At 55.9% G+C, this 23,096-nt stretch overlaps 1 protein-coding gene and 1 non-coding gene across 2 annotated transcripts in view; both read right to left on the bottom strand.

Annotated features, from left to right (window-relative positions):
* STK32B (serine/threonine kinase 32B) overlaps nt 1-23,096 on the bottom strand; it is a 196,772-nt gene that overhangs the window by 2,416 nt on the left and 171,260 nt on the right. Inside the window, exons 7-11 of the mRNA XM_039838219.1 lie at nt 19,342-19,445; nt 11,589-11,705; nt 9,501-9,626; nt 6,027-6,158; nt 4,467-4,531 (exon numbers count right to left, since the gene is read on the bottom strand). Of these exons, the coding sequence (XP_039694153.1) occupies nt 4,467-4,531; nt 6,027-6,158; nt 9,501-9,626; nt 11,589-11,705; nt 19,342-19,445 (544 nt within the window). The remainder of the gene's footprint in view (nt 1-4,466; nt 4,532-6,026; nt 6,159-9,500; nt 9,627-11,588; nt 11,706-19,341; nt 19,446-23,096) is intronic.
* On the bottom strand, nt 6,744-6,862 carry LOC120582981 (5S ribosomal RNA). The gene has a single exon (XR_005647694.1). It is a non-coding gene; the product is annotated as a 5S ribosomal RNA (ribosomal RNA).

The following is a 23,096-nucleotide window of genomic DNA, read 5'->3' as shown; positions in this document are numbered from 1 at the left end:
CATCCGTCTACTCGTTCACCCACCAGTAACCTATCCATTTCATTCCTTCACTATGTGCTCAGCCATCGGTCCCCCATACACCCACTGCTTACCCACCCGCCCACCCACTCACCCATCACCCTTCCGCCATCTGTCCATCCACTCTCACATTTCCATTCATTGCTGCCACCCAGCCATCTGGTTGTTCATTGCCTCCTCCACCCATTGACCCATTCACCCCCCCAGTTCTTCCACTCCCCTCTTCTGCGACGACGACGGTGTGCCAGACGGCGTGTGCCGGGCTCACAGCTGAGGGGTCAGCACTGTCTGGGATGATGTCCTGCAAGGAAGCAGCAGGGCATAGCTTTAAGGGCCTGGGCTTACAGCCAGGCTGTTCCATCCCTCGGTCGGCCACTTACCAGCCATGTGACTTTTGGAAGCTGGGGTGAAACCCAGGGGCTGTCTGTCTCCAACAGCCCCGCCCTTTCCCCTGAGCCCTGTGCCATTCAGTGGGGACGTGGAGAGAGGAAAGCATAGGATGGTTTCCCCACGCCCTGAAGGCCCCAGAAAGGCTCACGTTGCTCGGCTAGGACTCCGCGACCCGAGACGGAGACACGAAACCACCACGGCTGGCCCGCAAGCTCACCTGCATGACGAGCCCCGAGCCCAGCGATCCGCGGCTCAGCAGGAAATGAAGAGACTCCCCACGTCCTACGAGGCGTAGCGCAAGACGGCTGAGGCGCACCGGCCGCCACTCTGCAGCGCAGGAACGTTTGCTTTTCCCAACCAACTTATCAAATGAATCGTCGGCTTCATGGCCAGAACTGTGAGTGATGCGCGTGAGAGCTCGCACCCTCCCGAACTCAACCGCTGCAGGCCAGGAGGCCCTGCGATAGCATGACCCACGAGACGGGGACACGCTGAAATTCGTACTAAATCGGGCGGGAGGCATTGCTCAAAGGCACAGCACTGCATAGGACTAACGTGGCACGGTTAGCCATGACGCTAACTTCAAGTCGTTGCCCCAACCAAGGCAGCCCTCTCCCCGATGGCCTCCCTCCCCTCACCTCCCCAGGTTCCAGGTGGAAACACCCTGGCATCCCCAAGGCCCCGGTTTACTGCACTGGCCTCCGAGGCGGCCCTGTGCCCGCACCTGTCCTTTGTAAGTTGATTCCCCTTCGGTGTCCCCTCTGGGCCTCCGACTGGTACAACGCCTTTATGATCTCCCAGGAGATGGCGTTTCCTCAAGTAAAAACTCCACATCACTGGCTGTTCCGCTTCCAAACTCCGTCAGCTCCTGGGAAGATCACCTTGGAGGCGACGCTTACCTCACGAATTCAGACCCAGGCCATCTCCTGCACGTCCCCACAGCAGCCCGTACACCTCCGCCTCCCAGCATCCCACCCCAAGGCTGTGAGCATCCTGAGCACACAGGTCCTGCTAGGTCCACTTCTGTGTCCCCAGGCCCCAGTCCAGGATTATGGCATGTCTGTCAAAGGACTGAATGAAATCTCCTACTGGGGCTGACACAGTTGGTACCCGGCCTGTGTGCTCCTTGGCACTTGAGGTCAATAACAGCTTCCTTAATATATGTGGGGAGGCGGAACATCTTCTCTGCCCAAGAGATTCTGCTAGCCGAGGAAGCGCCCTTCGCTCGTGCAGGAGGCAGATTTGCTGTGCAGGAGGCTTGAGGCCGTCGGGAGCATCCTTCAGCCATCGAGGGCTCAGACTTGCAGGTGAATGACCCGGAGAAAGAAGGCTGCAGTTTAGACGGTGCTGCTCGTGGCTCGGCTCAGAACCAACTAGAGGATGCAAGGTTTAGGTACGCGGGCCTCCTGCAGAAGTTCTCCAGCTGTTTGGCACCGAAATGACTTGAAGAACTGGTTAAAATGCAGATTCCCAGGGACTATTCTCTCGGCCTCTGATTCAGGAGGGTGGGATACTTGGGGCAGCTGCAAATAAGCAGCCCCACCACTGACAGAATAGGCTTACGACAACCGAACTTTATTGTCTCTCAGTTCTGGGGGCCAGGAGTCTAAATCAAGGTGCCGGCAGGTGGGCTCCTTCTGGAGGCTCCGAGGGAGAAGCTGTCCCGTGCAGCTCCCCTGGTGCTGGTGGCACCTGGCGACCCTTGGCGCGCATCACTGCCGCCCCCGCCTCCGTCATCACGTGGCCTTCTCCCTGTCCATGTCTCTTCTTATACGGACACCAGTCGTATTGGATTTAGGGTCCCCTATGCCAGTATGACCTCATCTTACCAGATCTCCAAATCAAACCCTATTTCCAAATCAGGTCGCATTCTGAGGTCCAGGGGGCTAGAACTTCAACATAACTTTCCAGGGGACATAATGCCTCATGAATTGACTTCTCACAGGCACTTCTGCAGATGGGAAGCCGCGGCAGGGGCGGCTGTGGTAGATGCAATGTGGCTCCCTCCCCATGTACATCGAGGGCAGGGATGGGGTCTGACGTGGGGGGTGTCAGACAGCATCCCGGTGGGACACGGCCAAGCCCTCCACCTGGACACTTCGGATGGCGGGTGGGGAGATGCTAGGGGAAAGGTGCTGCTCCCAGCACACCTGCTCTGCCAGGGAGCCTATCAGCCCCCATGGCCAGGGGCGCCCAAGTGGGCAGAGACAGCAGAGCAGGTCCGACGTGTGACCCCACGCCGAGTGACGGCCTTCTTCCAGGCCTCGTGCATTCGCCCGTGCTCATCCTCGACTTCCCGTCTGAGACGACTGTCCCCTTCTCTGTAGGGCCAACTCCAAAGCCAGGACCACAACTCCCGAAGGGTCCTCGGCACGCTGGACGACCCTGTGGCGTTCCCCGAACCTGTTTGCTGTTCCGCGTGAGGAAGAACCCGGACCGGCTGAAGCTCCTGCGTGGCTGCTTCTGCGAACACAGCCAGATGCGACCCCTACGTGACACAGGGAGGGGCTTCTCACTTTCGTTTTCTTTTCAAAGGAGATATCTGGAGTCTTCAAATTCCATACCGGAGCATCTTCTGGCCCGCAGCGCGGTGACATGTGACTGCTGTCACTGGGGCTCCTCACTGTGCATGGCCTTCTCAGGAGCTCCCTTTGTGAGGACCCCTCCGTCCACGCCTGACCAGATGGGCGCCTGAGGCAAGGCTTCCTGGAGCCCAGCTCTGCCCATGATGGACAGCGCCCAGGTTGGTTTGGGTGGAGGTTCCTCAGGCTGCGGGGTTGGGGGACCTGGAGCCTCCTGGCGGACGCTGGGACATTGTGATGACCTCGGAAGCCACTCACCAAGTCAGCGCCCCCTTCCTCAAGTCTGACAGGCTGTAGTGGCAGAGGCCATTCCTGCTCTGCTGGCCGGAGCAGGGACCAGGAGACTCATCCAGGGGGTGAGGCTTGCTGCCCTGGCCTGCAGTGAGTCTGGCTGCCAGGGTGACTGACGGTTGCTGCTTCCTTCACCCCGCCACCCAGCCCCACTGGGCATGGGGTCCTGCCCGCCTGCCCGCCTGCCCAAGGGCCTGACCCAAAGGATCTGTCCCCTCCTTCTACTGCTACTTCCACCCGTGATCTGGGAATTCGAACTTCCCAACCAGTGGCCGGCCCCGAGTCTGCTAAGCCAGCTTGCTTCCCTGTGTATCGTCCTCACGACCAGGGTTCCACGCCTGTCCCCTCCTCGCCCTTCAGGACTGAGCAGGGTGGCGCACTCAGGCTGAGCCTGGCGCCTGGGGTGAGCGCCACCAGCTGAGCTGCCCGCTCCTGCAGCACATACGCACAGGGTCGACGCGACAGCTACGCCCCTGCCCCTCCTGGCGGGCGGGAGGCACAGCGGCCGGGCTCTGCCAACCCAAGGTCTAGTTCAGTGCTGCTCGGATGGGCTGCTTTGCTGTCCGTCCTGGCTCCCACCCCGAGAGCCCACCCCTGCCCGAGCCCCAGATGCAACTAAGCAGTCACGGCGAACGAGACAGCGACGTGACTGGGACCGGGCCAGGGCCCTCTGCTACCTTTGCTGACCGGCCCCACAGGTGCAGCCCTGAGCCCATGGCATGCAGCCAGCCCAGCAATGCTCGCATTCACGAGAGCTCCTCCCGAGCCAGGCACTGTGCCCACGGCCTTGTCCTTGCGAGACAGTGATTTCCCCTTCGCCCGGGCTGGACGGGAGGCTCGCAGAAGGCAAACCACCTGCCTACGGCCACCCGGGCCCTGGCAGAGGCAGGACGTGACTGCAGGCAGTTTCGCTCCTGAGGTTGGGCGCTTAGCCACCTGCAGCCCTGCCTCTCCATGCCAGCCTTCCCGTGCCGACTCTGGTCCTGCCCGCCTGCCCCACTTCACACTAAGACCCTCAGGCCGAGAGCAGAGTTCACGCTTCACTCAGACAGACACACAGTGGAGGCAGGATTTGAACACGGGGTCGCCTTCCAGTGTCGCGGCCGGCTTCCCTTGGCGGGGGCAGAGACCGCGGCTCTCCCCAGGAGACCTGTGGTTTGAAGGCCTCTGCCCGGCTGGACTTACTTCTCTCTATTGAATATGATGAATTCCTTCCGCACCGTCTCCAAACACTGCTGCAGGTGTCCATTCTGTCAAAGGGCACAGAGAGGTGACCGTCAATGATGGAGCATCATCCAGGGAGCCATGACAAAGGAGCGATGATGAGCAGAGACTGATCTAAATGGGACCGCGGATGCCTGGGGCTGGGGACCAGCTAAGAGGAGGGAGTGACCATAAGTGTACAGGTGGCTGTGCCAACGGGAGCCTGGCAGATGATGTTTTCTCAATTTTAAGCCGTGAAATCCAACACAAAAGAGTCGCTAGAATGGAATATAGATGGAAAATCATGAGCTTGGCTTCCTGATCTCTCGAATGCTCATTAGGCCTAATTAAGCGTGAAGGGGGGAGGAGGGAATTAACAGCATCGTGCAAAGCTGCTTAGTCTCTAAGGATAAACGCCAAGGGCCACGGAATCGCCCACGCTCTGTAACACGCATCCTGGGAGCCGCCTGAATGTGGTGAGTACCGCACACCTGCGCAGAGCCCGCCCCTTGTGTGGACCCAGCGTGCGCACACGCATCTCAGGTATTAGACTCAGCCTGGGCCTGCGACACCTTTACGACCTACAAAGACGTTTTAATTTCTTTTAAAATAAGCGGGGGGCAAAAATGAACATTTAGTATTGAAAGTTATATTCTTCTTCATACCAACACAGTTATAAAATACAATTTTAAACTATTTTTCTGGAGGGCAGGGCGGCCGTAGACTGTATTGTGCCCTTCTCTCCAAAACACATGTTGACATCCTGCCCCGCTCCCACCCCCGGAACTGGTGAATAAATACGGTCTTATCTGGAAACAGGGTCGTTGTAGCTGCAGCTGGTTAAGATGATGTCACAGTGGAGTCGGGTGGGCCCTAAACTGAATGACTAGTGTCCTTAAAAGAAAGCCGTGTGAAGACACAGAGAGCCACAGAGGAGAAAACTCCACGTGACGAGGGAGGGGGCGTCTGGAAGCCAAGGCGAGATTGCTGGCCGTGACTAGAGCCCGGAGGAGGCAAGGAAGGCCCCTCCCTACAGCTCCGGAGAGAGCGCGGCTCTGTCGATACCTTGACTTTGAACGTCTGGTCTCCAGAACGGGGAGAGGATAAATTTCGTTATTTTAAGCCATCAACTTTGTGATATTTTGTTACGGCTGCCTAGAAAATTAATACAGCAGCCCATAAAGCCCAGGAGAGCCACAATGGGGCCCTGGCTGCCTCCACAGCAGGAGACCTTCCCAAAGACTGCTCCGCGCAACACCGATGTCACTCGGCACTGTCCTCTTCTTGCCTGGAGACACACAAGGTGTCTGCACTCAGAGTGTGAATGATCAGAGCGTGGCTCTGTAGACCTCCCGTGACTCGTTCACAGGTTTGTACTGGGAAAAGCCACTTGTTGGATGGAGGCATCTTATTTACAGCACACAGAGGCATCTGGACAGGTGAGGTGACACGCCTCTGACTGTAAAAAACGCCTAGCTCATGTCGTCATGTCGCGGGGGTCCAGGACCCCTCTGCCTGCAGTCTGCCCCAGACGGTGCTCACCAGGGGACAGCTGTCCTTTGTGCCGTCTCTGGACCTGTTCTTCGCCAACCTCTTCTTCTTCTTGTGAAGTGGCTTGGACTCGAGAATCATTTCTTCAAGTTCAAATGTGGGGTCGCAATTCAATCTCCCTTTCTGCAAGGAAAATACAGTTTGCCTGGGCTCCATGTGACTGAATTTCGTTTTCATTCATTCGTCTAATCAGTGGCTGCCTACTCCTGCGGGGATGTGTCAGCTACGTTTTTTTTTTTTTCCTGAGGATGAAAGGTTCTGTTCACCGCCACCCTTCCTCATCCTCGTAACCTGCAACCCCGCCGTCCACACCTGCGTTTCTTTAGTGTCCTGCCTGTGTATGTTCCTTTCATGAGGCCGAGTTCGGTCTTCTAGTCAGATATTTTCACGTACTTGATCATACATACACTCGCGTGTCATTACTATCTTCTCTATAAATGTCATTTTTAATCATTCGATTTAAAAATGATCACTTTATGAGGCATACAAATGTCTAATCACTATGTCGTACACCTGAAACTAATATAATATCATATGTCAACTATAACTGAAAAATAAAAATTGAAACGATCATCTAAAAAAGATTAAAAACACCACTTCTTTTTTATCTATTTTTTTTTTTTTAGGTGAGGCAACCCTTGGTTGACCTCACAGATTTCAAGGACCTTATCAGCTTACAATCCCTTATTTTTTATTTTTTATTTTTTACGCCTACAGCACCTGGTCTTCCTAGGTGGTCTCCCATCTAAGTACTAACCAGGCCCGACCCTGCTTAGCTTCCGAGATCAGATGGGATCAAGCTTGTTCAGGGTGGCATGGCCGTAGATGAAAAACACCATTTCTAATCAAAACCTGCCACTTCCCCATCCTGGTTCCATTTCCCCTGCAGCTGGAGCCAGGTGGCCCTCACGCCTGGCCCTGCTCCAGGCTGGGGCCCCACCCATTGTGGTCACAGGGATTTGGGTCTCCTTGTCTTCCAGGCCTTGAACCTGAGATGGCAGGTGGCCTTTTTCTGTCCTGAGACCCAGCCCAGGATGAACAACCCCCTCAGGCACTACCTTTCCCAACGAGCAGGTTGGACTTCAGGTCTGAGTCTTTCTGGGCCTGATTTATCTGCAATTCACTCACTCACTCATTCATTCATTCATTCATTCATTCCAATGCAGTCTCTGGATCCAGACTGTCTGATGTCAAGCCCTAGCTGTCAATTTCTCACTAAGTAACTGTGGGCAAGTTATTTAGCCTTAGAACACTAACTGAGCCTGAGGACACTAACCGTACCTGAGGACACTAACTGTGCCTAAGGACACTGGCGGGACCCACTCTCGGTGTGACGCTTACATGCGGTGATCCATGTGAAGGCTTGGAACAGGCCTGGCACGCGGAACACACTCTGTCCTGCTGGCCGCTATTATTCATTCATTCATACTCACGTGGTAAGCACACCCTGTGGCCTTCTGGTGCCTTCTAGGACCACCCACTGCTCTGGGGTCTCTCTCAGGCAGAGGTTTGCCTACACTCCATGTCCTCCACCCTCCAAAGCTCTCAGGGGGGTGGCAGACACACTGTAACAGGATGTTATTAACCACTAACGTAGACCTAGGCAGCTGTCTTTTGGGGACAGGAGAGGCTGTGGTCCACTCCATGGGAGGAGCTGGCGGGAGCCTGGCTGGGGAGTGTCCCAGAGGAGCAATGCCTGACTTTGCCTGTCATCTGAAAGCAGAGACTCTCGGGTGGACCGGTCGCTGAGTCCCGTGGGAGGAGTGGGAGACTGCCTGGTGGACAAGGGCACCCCCAGAAGAGGAAGCAGCAGGACAGGTGTGGAGCTAGGGGACAGCGTGGCCAGAGGGGCCAGCTGCAGGCTCCTGGGTGCGGTGGAAGCATAGGTCCTCTCCATGTGTGTTTGTGTGTGACTGAGTGTGCACGCGTGTGTTTGTGCAGGAGCCAGTGTGCATGAGAGTGCATGTGTGTGTGTGAGTGTGCATGAGTGTTTGCACAGGGTTAGGGAGGGGCAGCAGGCGAGGAGCTGCAAACGCAGATACGGCCCCTGACAGAGGTCACCACATGTCGGCCCCAAGTGTCCCCCTGGGGACCTGCACAAAGCCTCAGGAAGGCCCACCTGCAGCTAGGGCGACAGGTTAGGTAGGCAGTCTGTGCTCCATGTGCAGGACTGCGGCAAGGTCCTGGGCTTCGTCAGTCTGGCCCGAGCCTGGCAGAAGGGGACCACGGGGAACGCTAGCGAATTTCTCTGGCCTCTCCAGAGCGTGCATTCTGATGGAACTCAGCCAGGGGAACAGAGACCAGGCTCTGGTGGGTTTAGTCATTAAAACAGCAACCACGCACACACACACACACGCACACACACGCACACACACGCACACGCGCACACACAGCTCAGTTGGCCAAGCGAGGTTTCCCACTTCCTACAGCGGGAAGAGGGGAGGGCAGTCACTGAGCAGCCATGCTGTGCTCGGCCTGCCCCAGGCACCTGGTCTCCACACCCTCTTTGTTCCTCCCAGCTGCCTGAAGGGTGTACGAGTGGGGAGCCCTCTGAACCAGAGGCAGCACTGGGGTCCTCTGAGGCAGAGGCCCCTAGGCAGGTGGACAGAAGCCCAGCAGTGGGAACAGCAGGAGTCAATATCTGGAAGACAGAGGTAGCGTGTTCTGTGAACATTGGGGCCGTGTGTCTGGAGCCTGGCTGGGACTGAAGTGGGGAGACAGGTAGCCAAAGAGGAACATGGTCCAGACCCGCCAGGATGCCGTATGCTGGGCTAGACAGGCAGGGACGGCGTTTGCTCGTTGGGAGAAGACACGCTGAAACCAGTCTCGGCCTTGCTTAGCTTTCAGAGGGGCGGGTCCAGAATGCCGAGGAAGCCAGTGGGGGGTTAGCGGTGGGGGGAGGGGTCTGAATTCAGAAAGGTGCACATGTGTCGTAACCACTGTTTGTGACGAGGGAACTGGAAGCCATGGATTCTTAGAGAAACCAATGTGGGGAAACAGATTATTTTTGCATCAAAAGGAGCGACAGAGTCTTTAAACTAATCTGACATAAAACACCACTCTGGAATATCTGAGATCCCCACCTGCCAGCCTAGTGGTCTCAGCAAGTCTCTTTCGCTCCTTTGCTTTTGAGCTGCTGGCAGAGGCAGGGCAGGTGGTGGTGGTAGGGTGTGTGTGTGTGTGTGTGTGTGTGTGTGTGTGTGTGTGTGTGTGTGTGTGTGTGGCACCATGGGGCAGAAGTGGCCTGAGTGTCCACCTCCTTGCAGACAGCAAGGGGTAGGGGTAGGTACCACTGAGGCCAGAGTTTGTGCTCCAGTGCTGAATCTCAGTGAAACATGAACCTTTGTTACTCAAGTGGCTGTGGCCAGCAGAGGTCACTCTGCACAGCTTCTGGGGCCCTCCTTTGCACCAAGGTGGGGGCCCCTGCAGAGGGGTGGCATGCCATCAGACAGGACCCCAACTCACATTGGGCACAAAGCCAGGCGTCAGCACCTTCTCGAACACCGCGTCCCAGTTCATATCGGCCAAGTAGGGTGCACTCTGAATGTCACCGAGGCTGGACAGGCGGCTCTCGGGGTCCATGGTCAGGAGCTGCGAACACAGGGCAGAGGTGCCTGCCTGAGCTGTGTGCCTACAGAGGTTAGCAGGGTTGTGAGGGTGGGGCCTCGGGAAAATGAAGGTGCCTCTGCTTTTTATGCTCCAGCCATGTCGTGCCCTGTCTGGGATGCTGCCATTGGGAGCGTCACCTACACTCATGTCTTCATAGCGGCGAGGGGCTGAGAGGTCAGCCTGCTTCTATGAGGCCATCCAGCAAGCGGCCGTTTTGGGGGGAACTAGATCTGCTGCCACCACGCTCCCCTCCACCATGTCCTCTGACAAGTGACTCTCACTGATGTCTGCAGAGGCTTCCAGTTAAAAACAAAAAGAGTCGCCACCTTGTCTTAGGATTTCCAGCTTAGTAATGAGATGCACAAAGTGTGATAAAATTTACCCTGGACAGTAGATGACCTCTGCAGCCTGATGCAGTGGCCTTATTTGTAGCCAAGGGGACAACTAGAATTTCTGTTATAAAGGGTGATACAGTATAGAAACAGCCACAGATTATTACCTTGCATCCACATGGGGCTTTCTGCTTGTCGAAACACTCTAGCTTATCTAGTGCAAAGAACACTTGGGCCGAAAGTGAAAAGCCCAGGATCACAGGCTCTGGGATGGCCACCTAACAGCCATATGGCCTTGGGCAGGCTGCCGGATGCTCTGTGCTTGTTTCCTCCTCCCCGACCAGCTCTTGAGGAGACCTGAGGAGACTGGTTAAGGACCTGGTGCCTGCTAAGAGGGGGCTGACACCCAGCTGTCCACAGGTGGGAGCTGGAAGTTGGAATCCCAACAATTTGTTTCCATCTGTCACTTCAGAAATCTTCCGGCTGCGCCCAGAGAGTAGGCTAGGGCCACACCACGGGAGGGACACCTGGGAGGGGTGTATCTGCTGCTCTCTGTAGGGGTGGCCCCAAATGCTGGGTGCAGATGTAAGCGGAGGCCCACACGGGAGCTCACTGCCTAGGGCAGCAGCTGTCAGACGCATGGGGTGGAGGGAGGAGAAGGCATGTGTGCACTTAGGGCTCCAGTGGTGCCAAGGACCAGTCGGGCTTAAGGACCCCTGACGTCTAGGAACCAGGTGGTGAATTTCCTCTAAAGCAATTTAGCTAATTTAGTAATTCAGTGAGTCATTTAAAGCGGGCCAGGATTAAGAGCTGGATCGGGAGTTGAGGGCTTGGCTCAGACCCTGCCTCTGCCCCTTCACAGCCCTGGGGCACTGCTAGAACCCGTTCGTAAGCCTCAGTGTCCCCATCTCTACTGTGGGCACGATGCCACTACTCTATTCACAGGGCTCGTGGGGACTGAGTGAGAACCACCGTATGGCCCATGACATAACATTCCCTCAACCGAGGCTGGCTGCTGTTACTATTCTCATATTAAAAATGGCTGGATGCCACCCGGAGAGCTGGTCAAAACACCAACAGCTGGGCCCACCCCCGGACCTCCCGATTCAGGGCCGAGGCGGGGCCTGGGAACCTGCATTTCCAGCACGCTGCCGGGTGGTGCTGACGCTGCTGGTCCACGGACCACACTTAGAGAAACACCGCTTCATTCTAATAGCAACAGCTCCTGGAAAGAGTCAGAGGGGCCCAGGTTCTCAAGCCCAGTGAGTTAAAAGACCATTTGCAGCAAAAAAAATTTTAAGAGCCATCTCCATTTACGAGAGGCTTGTAGCGGAGTGAAAAGAGCCCGGAGGCTTTACTGTTACTGAGGTGACACCGAGCCAAACTGCATCGTCCAGCCGCTCTGTGATCTCAAATGTGAGCCGCTGTTGGAGCCCCCGCGAGACTTAGAAACCCTGCGAGACTTAGAGACCTCGCGAGACTTACAGCCCCGCTCGCTTCCTTCCTTCCACACCGCGCCTCCATCTTCTCATTCCCTAGTGTGCTGGACGGCCCGGTCCGACACTAGTGACTTTGGCTCCCTGGCCAGGCAGGCTCGTGGCCGCGCTCTTACCTTCTTCAGCAGGGTGACCATGCCCTCGCACCACGTGGAGGAGTAGTGGACACGCGCCACCTTGAACACGCTGAGAATCTCGTCGACGGGCGTGGCCGAGTGGATGTCATATGGCCTCTATGAGAGACAACGGGCGGAGTCAGAGGGAGCGGAGTCCACGGGAAGACGCCGCCCACGCGGCTAAAACCGTGATGACCGTGGGTGCTCCCCTTTCACGGCGGCACAGGTGGCTCGGGCCCACGTGCCACAGTGACCAGGTCTGCGGGGCGGTGCAGGAACCCGGCAGGTGGGCGCTGTCATGGCAAGGTCCCACCCACAGCCAGTAAGTGGCAGAGAGAGGCAGGATCCACACCCAGTAGCCTCCCCCCAGAGTCCTGTCTCGCCATCCACTGGGCACCCAGCTACACCTCAGGCACCGCCCCCACCTTTCCCCGCCAGGGCTGCACCTGCCCCGGAGCGGGCGGGGCTGAAATCGCCAAGGTCTGGGCCTGGTTGGGTGGAGAGACGGGAGAGGCCAGGCTTGGTACACATGCCATCCCCTCTCCCCTGCCATGAGAGCGCCCAGCCCTGCCTTCCTCCAATGTCGCAGCTTAATAGAGCATCAGACCTCCGGACCGAGTTTTCTCAACATTGCTAACAATGTCTCAAAGCTTAGGAAGGCTCTCTTGTCTGTGACCCCCAAACCGAAAGAACAGCCTCCCTCTCTCTCTCTTTGCCTCTCTCTGTGTCTCTGTCTGTCTCTGTCTCTTTCAGAGCCTCTTCACCCTCCACCTGGCTCTGTGGTCCAAGAAGTCTTCAGAAGTGAATTGCGGTCAAATGACGCAGGGCAACACCAGGTGATTATTCCCCAAGCTCATGGGGTGTTGCAGCCAAACGGATCCTGGAGAAGCCTGGAGGAATGACCTCGTCATTAATCCATGTGACCTCGATGGATATGGACTTCCTCTTGGGGCTCCTCAACATAGGATTAGATCACCCTCATCTCCGTGTTCTCAGGGCCCCCAGCAGTGTCTGCCACCAGCAGGGTCCCAAGGCACAATGATGAGTCAGTCCATCCATGAATATTAATTGGACTTGACCCTGGGCCAGACACCATACTGGGCTTGCAGGGCCTTACGGCGCCGGCTCCAACCTCATGGAACTTCTGTTCCCACGGGGCTGCTGCAAGCAAGAGGTGCCAGCCGAGGAGGCGGGGGTCCTGAGCCCTGGTGGGCTACAGTCCTCAGAACGAAGGAGCGTCTTTAGCTTCGCCAAAGGGGTGTGCCCGTGCCTTCTGACTGTCCACCCAGAAGGGGGCCTCCTCGGGCCGGCGGCTACCTCCCTGGTCCACTAACCAAATTGAGACCTCCCCTTTCTGCCCAGGAGCAAACCCAGCCTCTGTGGGCTCCCTGCGAAGGCTCACGAACTCCACACGCTAACGCTCTTAACATACTTCCTCAAACATGCTTCTTAACGGGCAGCAGGGTTCCGGTAATGAGCATTTAAAATTTCCGCCTGAAGCCGTTGCCTGCTTCGCATCTGCAGGACCCCTTTGCACTGCACCAGTCACGACGACTACCAGAATTAGAAATAAGAGCGTGAACTGAGAGCACTCGTATGTGACAGAAAACTCACAGGATCTTTATGAGTTAGCTACTGTGAACGTGATCACTGCGTAGAGGACGAGACGGAGGCACCGCGCCCCGGAGCCGGGAAGTGGTGACACCAATATTCAAGCTCCGGCAGTGTGGACCAGGCCTCGCCTCTGCGCACAGCTGGCATCAGCTGAATTGTGTCCCCCCAAAGCCATGTCTTGGAGTCCCAACCGCCAGGACCTCAGAATGTGACTGTTTGGAGAGAGGGTGTTTACAGGGGTGATGGTAGTGTGAGCTCACCGCGGGGGACTCTGATCCGGCACGACGGCTGGGCTTCCCACCAGGAAAGCCTTTCAAAAAGGAGAAGTGAGGACACCCAGAGAGACACTCAGAGAGATGACCACATGAGGAGACACAGGGAGAAGACGGCCACTCACATGTCAAGCAGCCCTCGGAAGGACCGGGCTGTGGCATCACCTTGATCGTGGACTTCCAGCTTCCCTTCTGGCGAAGGAGCGAGTTTCTGCTGTGTGAGCCCCAGTCTGTGGTCCGCTGTCCCACAGACAAAGCCCGAGCAGATTCATAGGACCACCCTCACTGTCCACGCGCAGAGTTCTGATGGAGGCATTGTATGCCCACTTTGTTCCTGCGATGTGCTGGCGCCCTCTGTAGGCTGGGCTGGGCGTGAGCGGGACGGACACGGTCCCTACCCTCCTGAGTGGCGCGGTCTTGGAGGGAGCCAGCAGCAAGGTTCTTCAGGGATGCGTGCTGGGAGGAGCCCATAGGGTGTGATGGCACATATGAGGGGGCGGGGGGTGCTGCCTCAGTGAGGGGTGGCAGGGAAACCAGAGCTCGGGCCACCCCCTGGAGACGGGCCAGGGGCCGAGACTTCAGTTTCTAGACATTTCGGGATCACTTTTTCCCATCTTTTTGTCTCTCCATAAACCATTCTTCTGACCCCTGTCCCAGCTCCACCCACTTGCTGACCTTGGGGGACATGCAGCCTCAGCTCTTTATTTTAAAGGTCAGAAAACCGAAGGTGGGAGATGCAAAGTGACTTTCAGTGTCCCATGGAGGCCCAGGTTCTCACTCACCGCTTCTTCCCCAAAGCCCCCAGAGCCACATAGCCGAGCCCCCAGATGGAGCAGCAGTCAGCGACCAATGCGAAGACTGCCCTCATCATTCACACCTCATGCTCCTTTTCCCTCCGGGTTACTTCCAGGCACTCATCAACTCTGCTTTTCCACCAGATCCAAACGAGCCACTCTCTGTCTCTCTCTAATTTCCTCCCCTTCTGGAGGAAATCAGACCAGTCCAAATAACAGTGACAACTGTGACAAGCCAGGAGGCCAATACAGCAGTTAAATACACTTAGATGTACATTTGAGATACCATGATGAGAATGAGTTCTGCAGCTTTAGGCTCCAAGCTCAGCTTTCATCTGGCGGGTGCAGAGAAACCCAGGTCCTCGAGCAGAACCCTGGCAGGTATTAAGATCGATCTTCTGTCTGCCTGTGGCAAAGAATGTTATCGATGCTTCTGTCTGCCTGTGGCAAAGAATTATCGATGCTTCGTTCTCGCTCATTGGCCTTAGGACATGTTGCCTCAGAAACCGAGTGGTATTTTTAAGGCGAAGTGATAACACGCACCGCTGGCGAAAGCAGTTTTAACAGCAGGGACCTGGATGCACTCACTGTGGACCGCAGGTGTGTCTCTATTCTAAGAGACCCAGTTTACAAAATAAATGACCAGTTACCAAGACGTGCTGGGAAGAGAAGAATTGTCAGAGACCCGCTATTAACTGTTAGAGCTGAGTTGGGCCTTGGGGGACCATCTAATCCAATGTTTTGTCCCCACAATCTTTTTACTCAAAACCTCAAACAGGATGTTTGAGAAACATCCCCCACCCCCGCCGCGCCCTGTGGAGTCACCTCTGCAGCTTCCTAGAGTACCAGGAAACAGCTCGAAAACCACGGGGCACTCGAGATGGCCTCTCTCCTCCTTTGGTGGAGGTGGTCACGGAGTCCACTTGCTCCCAGGCACCGTGCTGTCTCTGCTTTACCAAGGGATGAGAGGACAGTGCCCAGCCAGGGCCACCTCTTTCCTGTGTCAGGTTAACACACCAGTACCTCCCTGGGGCCCGCAGTTGCGCCCACCCACCTGCCTGGTGGACACCCAGTGGTTCCTAGTTCTGCGCTCCAACCTTTGGGGGGAGGGGGGCGGGGCGCGGCGCTGCATACACCCACCCTTTACTGTTCAGTGGAGACTCTGCTCCCCCAACCTTCTCTGTCTGCCCAACCCCAAGGAGACATGCCAACTGGGGTCAAAGGCAAGGGTGACACCAGATCAAGGAGGTGGGTGGATGGAAGCAGAGAGGGTAGCAGCTCTCGGGGTGCCGGTGGAAGCTTTTGGGGCTCCACCCTTGTCCATATGGAGAGCCGGCGCTGTGCGAAGCAAGGTGCCAACAGCCTGCCATCCAGGGTCTCCTCTATCCTGATCGCTCTATGGCTGGTTCCCAAATGGGGACGATTTGTCCCCCAGGGGACTTCTGGCAATGTTTGGAGATGCTTTTCGCTGTCCTAACTGGGTGGGGGAGATTTCTGCTGGCATCTAGTGGGCAGAGGGCGAGGATGCTGCTAAACCCTCCTACCGAGCCCAGGACAGCTCGCAGCCTCAAATGTCCATAGTGCTGAGGCAGGGAACCTGGTGTTTTGGGCCTCACCCCCATTCAATAGACAGGAAATGGGCTCACCCCTGACTATTCAGTGGCTGTGCTGCATAGCCAGGATTTGAGCCCCGTGATTCTGAAGCTCAGACCCGCCTAGCCACTGTGCCACTGTGACCACAGTCGGCATTGCCCTGCCCACAGAGCGAGGCCAAGTGTCCTCATGGGCCTTTGTAGACTGTCCCCAGTGTCATTCTGGTGGCCAGGCTAAGGTGTGTGCTGGACCAGCCTCACTGCCCTGCCCCGTCTGTGCTCACACTGTCCCCTCCTACAATTTATGTAGCTCCTCCCTCAAAAATAGTCATCAACACTGTATCTGCATCTGCCTGTCTCAGAGTCATTTCCATGTGTATTTACGACAATCTGCAGGCCTCCTGTGTGCCAGACGCTGCATGGGCTCTGCCCACATTTTCTCTCGTAATCCCCTCGGCGACCTGTGGGCCAGTCTCATAATCCTTGTTTTATGAAGGAGGAAGCCAGAGCTCAGATGAGTCAAGTGACCAAGGCAGAGTCAAAGCCCCAAGGCACAGAGTGTGGCGGAAACGCAGACCTCTGGTCACCAAGCCCCCTGGGCCTCCCCACTAAGGGCCAGGCGTGACCCAGCCTCCGCCCCCAGGGCCTGTCAGCAGGGTAAGATGCTAAGTTGCAAAGGATGTAGGCAGGCCAGCACCCCCCACGGCTGGGGTAGGAATCAGAGAAGGGATGGGAGCCGACCACTTGTCAGGCTGCTGTAATTTGCATCACTGGAATCACTTAATTCTCAAAGCGACCCAGACGGGGAGGTATTCTTCCTCTTTTCTTTCTTTTTTTCCCTGCCAGTAAACAGGAGGGTTCTGAGCGCTCAGTCTGTTTATCGGCCTTGGTTAAGATTGGAGACCAGACACCTGGGAGAGCCAGGGTTTGAACCTGTGAATTCCTCTAAGATTGTCTTTCTCTGTCATGAGGCAGCTTTCAGCTGAGCAAAAGGAAAATCTTCCCAGCTGTCAGAGCTGTCAACAAATCAGAGTAAGTTCTCTCTGCGGGATGAGCTGCTAGCTCCTCGCCTGCTGAGGGAATCCAGCGAACAGGTGGGTGATCACCTGTGAGGGACGCTGTCAGGGAGACCGGTGGGTGGGGGGACATGGCAGGGCTACGGTCTTTGAGTCCCTTCGGGTCAGTGGATGGGAAGGTCCTCCTCACACCTCTATCGGTGGTGTTCCAATCAGGGGGTGGAGTCTCAGTCCCTGGGACGACTGTGCTCTAACCGGAGCTCCCTAAGTGGCACTTTCTTGGGTCTTTTTCTTTCACTTAGCGGATCCGCGGGGGTGAGAACTAAGAGTCTCATCTGGGATCAGAGAGAAGCTGTCCCCGGTCCTAATTATGTCCCTGGTCTAGGCTACAAGGCCCAACCAGGCTCTCAGCTCTCCTGACTGAGATTTCAAGCCCCTAATGATGCTCCGTCCCTCTGCTCTCTCTCCAGAGCATCTGGGGAGAGGTGTCTGCTTTCTGTGCTCCCGGGTCCCTGGCCAGCAAGCTGTAGCAACACCATCAGCTTCCATCTTTCATTTCGAATGCTTTCCAACTCTAAGAACTTAGAACACGCACTGGGCGATCCCCACCAGGGCTGTCTTTTGGAGGTAAGGAGCTCCCTGGGTCCCAAGGGAATCAAGGAAAAGGTGGGCGATCGGCTGTCACTGATGTGATGGAGAAATCTCAAGGAGGAGATTTCTTCAGAATTTCTGAATTTACATGGTCCATGGGCGAATACGAGTGTTTTCTGGTATAGCGTTTTGACTAAATGTGATTGCGTCCAGTATGAAAAACAGAGACTAAACCAAATGCAAAACCCATTGTGTGTCAAGTCAGAGAATAAGCCAGACCAAGCTGTCTGGGAGAAAGGTACGCTGGCACAGGCAGGTGTTCTGTCCTGTGCCTTGTCCCCACCCCAACAGTCCTGATCCCTCCCTTTGCCTGTCCCTCTTCCATCGAAAGGGGCATTTGGGCCTCTGAGCAGAAGACTCAGATGAATTGAAAATTAAATGGTTTAGTTTTGAAGCAGCAAGAACCACTCCATCCTTGGGACTTCGAACAAGTCATCACCTCTGACCGCTCTGACCCGTGAGGAGCAACAGAGAATGTACTTTCTGCAGGGGAACGTCCGTCGCGCCAGGCCCACCAAGGTCATTTGTATGACTGTGTCCGACAGACACCGTCTGGCGGATGGCTGCGTCCTGTGGATCGCACAGCGCCATGGGCTGTCCTATTCCTTCTCCGAGCGTATCGACAGAACCGGCAGGCGACAAAGGGACCCACAAGGAATAAGTAAGCCTGTGGGAGAGTAACTTGTTCATTCAGAGCTTGACAAAATGAACAAATTCATAATTTGCATTCTGAAAACACGATGTACGGTAATTACATTTTTGAGGAATTCAGGGAGAAATAACTGAGATCGAGAGCAGATAGCAGACACTTGAATTATAGAGTGATAGATGATACTTATTTGCACTCACAGAACTTTTACCAGCTGCTCTCATCATTCATTCATTCATTCATTCATCACCTATTACCACTATGCCCTGGGACCCCTGCTCTTAAGCAGGATCTACTGGTCTGACTGTGCTCATACACAAACGACTGTGAAACATCGTTAAAACTGTAGCCGGGGGGAGGAACTGGTTCTCCGCTGGCCTCGTGCTGGGCATCTGAGCTAGAAAGGGGAGTGACGGGCAATCCAGAGGTCCCGGTCCAGAGGCAGCTGATCCCATGATAACTACGCCTCCACAGACTCGACGGAAGGGGTGTACAAAAGGCGAACTGCGGTCCCAAGGGTCTAAGTGGCACTGTTTTCAAACAACCCTTGTGCAAAAAAATCAGGCCTCGAAATCAGTTTGTCATAATTCTTGCCGCCAAAACTGAGTTATTGGTTGCCAAATAGCTCCATGAGTCATCTTCGGCTATTCCATTTAAATGAAACAAAGACACGTACTGAACGCCCCATTGTCATAGGACACTGAGCTAGGTATCGAGGGAAGACTGGAATAAATGGACAAGCAAAAGAAGTAAGGGAAGCATGGTCTGGACCCTGAAAGAGTTCAAACCAAGCTGGAAAATCGGGTGCGGACGCGTTGTGTCGTGGGCAGAAAGAGGACAGTGTCTGCAACCGCGAGGCTAAGGTGCTTCTGGTGTTTGTTGCCACCGATTGGCTGTCGACCTTGACACAGACCTTCCCCCCCAGACACCCGCTTCCCCATGGGTAGCATGAGGGTGCTGACCCAGAGGCTGGCTAATGCTGGGGACTGAAGAGCTGACACACAGGCCGTGAGCACTGACACTGGGCCTCCGACTCCTCCTGCCGTGATCCCTGCTGCCATCTCGCGCCATCTCAGTGGCAGGGCGTGCGGACTGCGCTCAAGCCTGGTAGGACCTGGGCCCCCTACTACCATGCCCCCGCCCACCGCGCAGGCGCACGTCTTACCCAGCCCCGCAGCAGCTCGTAGGCGGTGACCCCCAGCGACCACCAGTCGACGGGGTACGAGTATCCAGGGCCTCCATCCGCATATGCCTGGAACACTTCTGGGGCTGCCAAAGACAGGACAGAGAGAACGTCACTGCACGTCACAGTTCACACGCACCGCCCCTTAGGGAGGGGACTCGGGGCAAGGACCTAGCTTCTGGGACCGCGAAGCCGGCGCTCCGTCCGCTGTGTCCCGTGCTTCCTGCCCTCTGTAGACCGCGAGCCGGCTTGAGGACAAGTGGCAGTCACCCCAGGAGACACCCGCGTGACCGCCCAAGTGCGCGTGGTGCCTGACACCGCAGAGGTGGTCCAGCTCATTGCCTGTTTGCCTCGGCAGCAGAGGCAGCTCACGGCTTTGGAGCGTCAGTGTCACAGAGTGAAGGTCCCTCGGGAACCATCTTGTTGTCCCCTCTGCATTAGAATTGGCCGCCAGGCTTAAGGGGAAGAGTGGCTTGCCTCAGCCACCCATCACCAACCCTGGGGTCCAGTCGCGAGCTCCCAGTCCTGACCCTCAGGTCCAGGGAGTCCCCCTTACTGTAAAGTTAACATCAGCTGTCAGTGCTAGGTGACTCTCCCTCCTTAGCGCTTGCCCCGCGGGCCTCGGGTCTTCTGCAGCCCGTCCTTCCTGCTTCTGGCGGGCAGCTAGCTTTCCAACAGGTGACACTGACCGTGGAGGCGGCCTGCGTGAAGAGCTTCCTGTCGCGATGGCTCTTTCACAATCTGCGTTCCCAGGAGCACCACCCATCCTGGGTGAGGCTAACGGATTTTGGAGGAGAAGGGCGTCAGAGGCCAAGGATGTCTGGGAAACGGCGAAGGCCAAGTCCACGGCGTTCTCTCCCGCAGGCTTCTCGGAGCATCTGCGGTGCTCGCGGGCTCACTGGTCCTCGAGGGGCCTCGCGCAGCAAGCACGGCTCGGGAACCGCTTCGACTTGATGTCCTGGAATCTTCTTACCCTTTTCGTGGAACAGTACACGGTACCAGGCTGGAAGCCTCGGTGACTTCGAGGGCGTGTGTGAACTGAGGTCTGGCATGCAGGTGCTTTCGCCTGTAGCTCTTCCAACCAACATTAGGCCCCGGGGGCTTGCCCATGGCCACCTCGGCCTCCGGCTGGTTCCTAAAATACCCCGTCTGTCTACACATCTCTCCCCAAATTCACCAGGCTGTCTCACAAAGGGCTCAGCTCCAGAGTCACCACCTCCAGGAACTGGCTAAGTACCAGATACTCTGCAAGGTTCTCTACACGCGCCACATGCGCTTCAAGATGCGTCGCCACTGTCATTACTTCCTTACCGCTCCCCCCGCCCCCGGACTGGGCTAGGGCTTCCTCTCCGCCCCGTGTCCCCAGCACCTCCCGACTGTAACACTCCTGTGGCGCTGGTGCTAGTTGGTCTGCTCCCTGCCAGGCCCTCAGCTCCCCGAGGGCAGGGGCTGCATGTTCTGGCGGGTGCCCCGAGCCTTGCCTGGCAAGAAGAAGACATGGCATGAAGAAAGGTTTGTTGACTAAGTAAACGAATGATCACAAAAAAAATTAGCAAACACTAATATCGTCTTTGTTATGTGTCCCAAACTGTTTTAAGCTCTTTGACACACTTTAACAAAAACATTTAACCTTTATGAAACACCTGCCATGTGCCAAGTCTTGTGTTAAGAGCTAGTGAGTATTAACTCAGTCTTCACAAGGACACGGAATTTAAGCTAGCTGCTGCTGAGTCTTGCTGCAGAAGGGACCAGGATGCTCTGGGCTGAAGATGTCAAGGCCAGAACCAAGGGTTCCTTGGAGCGCAGTGAGTGATGACAGCCTCCCAGGACAGCAAATGACAAACCAAGCAGATAACGGGGGTCAGGTTTGGCCGTGCCCAGAAAGTGTCCAGGGCCCGAGGCCTGGGCATGCCTGTGTGGGTTACATGGATGAACGAAATGCCCCCTGTCCATCCAGGAAAAAAAAAAAACAAACAACCCTAAAACCTCTTACGATGCCCTGGTGCAGGGAGGGCCAACCCCGAATCTATTTTCAGCCAACTGGCAACACCGACAGTAGCCGTCATCCTCACGCACGAAACAGTCGTGCAGAGCTTTCTGGGTGGCCAGTTCCTTCACATGCCCCCCTCCCCTCCTCGAAGCACTCCAGGCCCCAGACAAGGAAACCCAGGCCCGCAGAGGCGAGGTGGCATGTTCAGGGACGTGGAGACAGCGAGCGGAGAGCTGGGATCTAATGTTACTGTCATTATGAGCTGCGGTTTTACTTACAATACCAACCGTCGCAATATTAAAACGGCCATTTGCTGAGCATCTACCGTGTGCCAGAAGCTCTTCAGGGTTCTCTCCATATGCTACTCACTCTCCAGAAAGCTAACACTTAGGGGCACCCACGACACGCTGAGTTTCGCGTGCACCGTGTCATCTTATCCTCAGGAGGACCTTGTGAGGTGTGCGCTTTTGTCACTCCATTCCAGGAAGCCGAGGCGTGGAGAGGTGGGGTTCAGCATCTGTCTCCCCCACCTGACTGTGAGTTCCATAAGGCAAGGGAACGGCTTCCGGGCTCTGGGTTCCCAGTGCCAAGCACGATGGCGGCGGCAACGGCGATGATCGCGTCGGCAACGGTTTCGTGCCTCTACCATTGGTCAGGCGTCACGTCACGTACCTTCCGTCCCCGAGTTATTACATCCCCTCGAACAGCTGACTGAGGCAGACTGCGTCATCGGTAACCCCATTTCTCAGATGAAGGAACTGCCAGGTGTGGCAGCTAACACTCCTGAGTGTTCGCCATGCAGAGCATTTCATGTGCACTAGGTCAGGCCCAAGTTCACCCAAGTTCACTTAGCCACCGAGAGGAGGACACCCGGATTGCCCCATGCTGATCCACGCGTCACCAGGAAGCTCCCCTGGTGCGTCTAGTAACCCGCCTACGTCTCCAAAGTCACCCATGAGGCTGGATCCCATGAGTTTGATCACGACGTCTCATCCGGCACTTTTCAGAGGTTTTTTTCCCCTTCTGCTCGCAAATTCGTCTGTTCTTTTAATTAATGAAAATTCAGCTCTCTGCAAACGTTTCTTCCAGGACCATCCTTTGTGAGCAACCTCTGGGAGCTGACTCATCAGCCCATTAGCTGAATCCGCGTTTAGAACACTCTGGGATCTTTTACTGGGCCTTTAAATCAAATAGTGCAAATGAATGAAGTCAACGAACCTGCCAGTTGACATCAGAATTGACGGCCCTGGGAAATGCCAGATTTGACTTTATCGAGCGGGCCTCCCCCACCATCTCTTCTCCCCAAACTCCCCTGCCTGCTGCTGCCAACCCCTACAGCGGCTGCAAACGTATCCATCCGGCAAATCAGCTGTGTCTTCTAAGTCCCATCAAAACCTCTCCTGTGCATTTGTTCATTCATTCAGGACGGAACCTCCTCTAACTAGGACACAGAAGCCCTGAATCCTATTTATAGCTGGGACAGTGAACTTTATTCTTGTCTGAGAAACACAGCTTTACAATACAGGAACTCAGTGCCAGAAGGCAGCTTGGAACAGCGGCGAAAGCACGGACTTCATATCCAATTAGACGTCGCTGCAAACTCCGGCTCCTTCGCTTGCCAGCTCTGCGATGCTGAGCAAGTTAATTAACCTCTCTGGGCCTCAGGCTCCTCGGGGGTGAAATGGGGAGATGCAGGGACCTCGCGAGGGTCTCCTGAGGGTTAAATGCGATGGTAGACCTGCAGTAG

The sequence above is a fragment of the Pteropus medius genome, unplaced genomic scaffold (assembly GCF_902729225.1).
Source record: "Pteropus medius unplaced genomic scaffold, Ma_sr-lr_union100, whole genome shotgun sequence".
In the NCBI taxonomy this organism is placed as follows: domain Eukaryota; kingdom Metazoa; phylum Chordata; class Mammalia; order Chiroptera; family Pteropodidae; genus Pteropus; species Pteropus medius.
The sequence above is the reverse complement of the archived record's forward strand: the minus strand, read 5'-3'. Positions and strand labels throughout refer to the sequence as shown.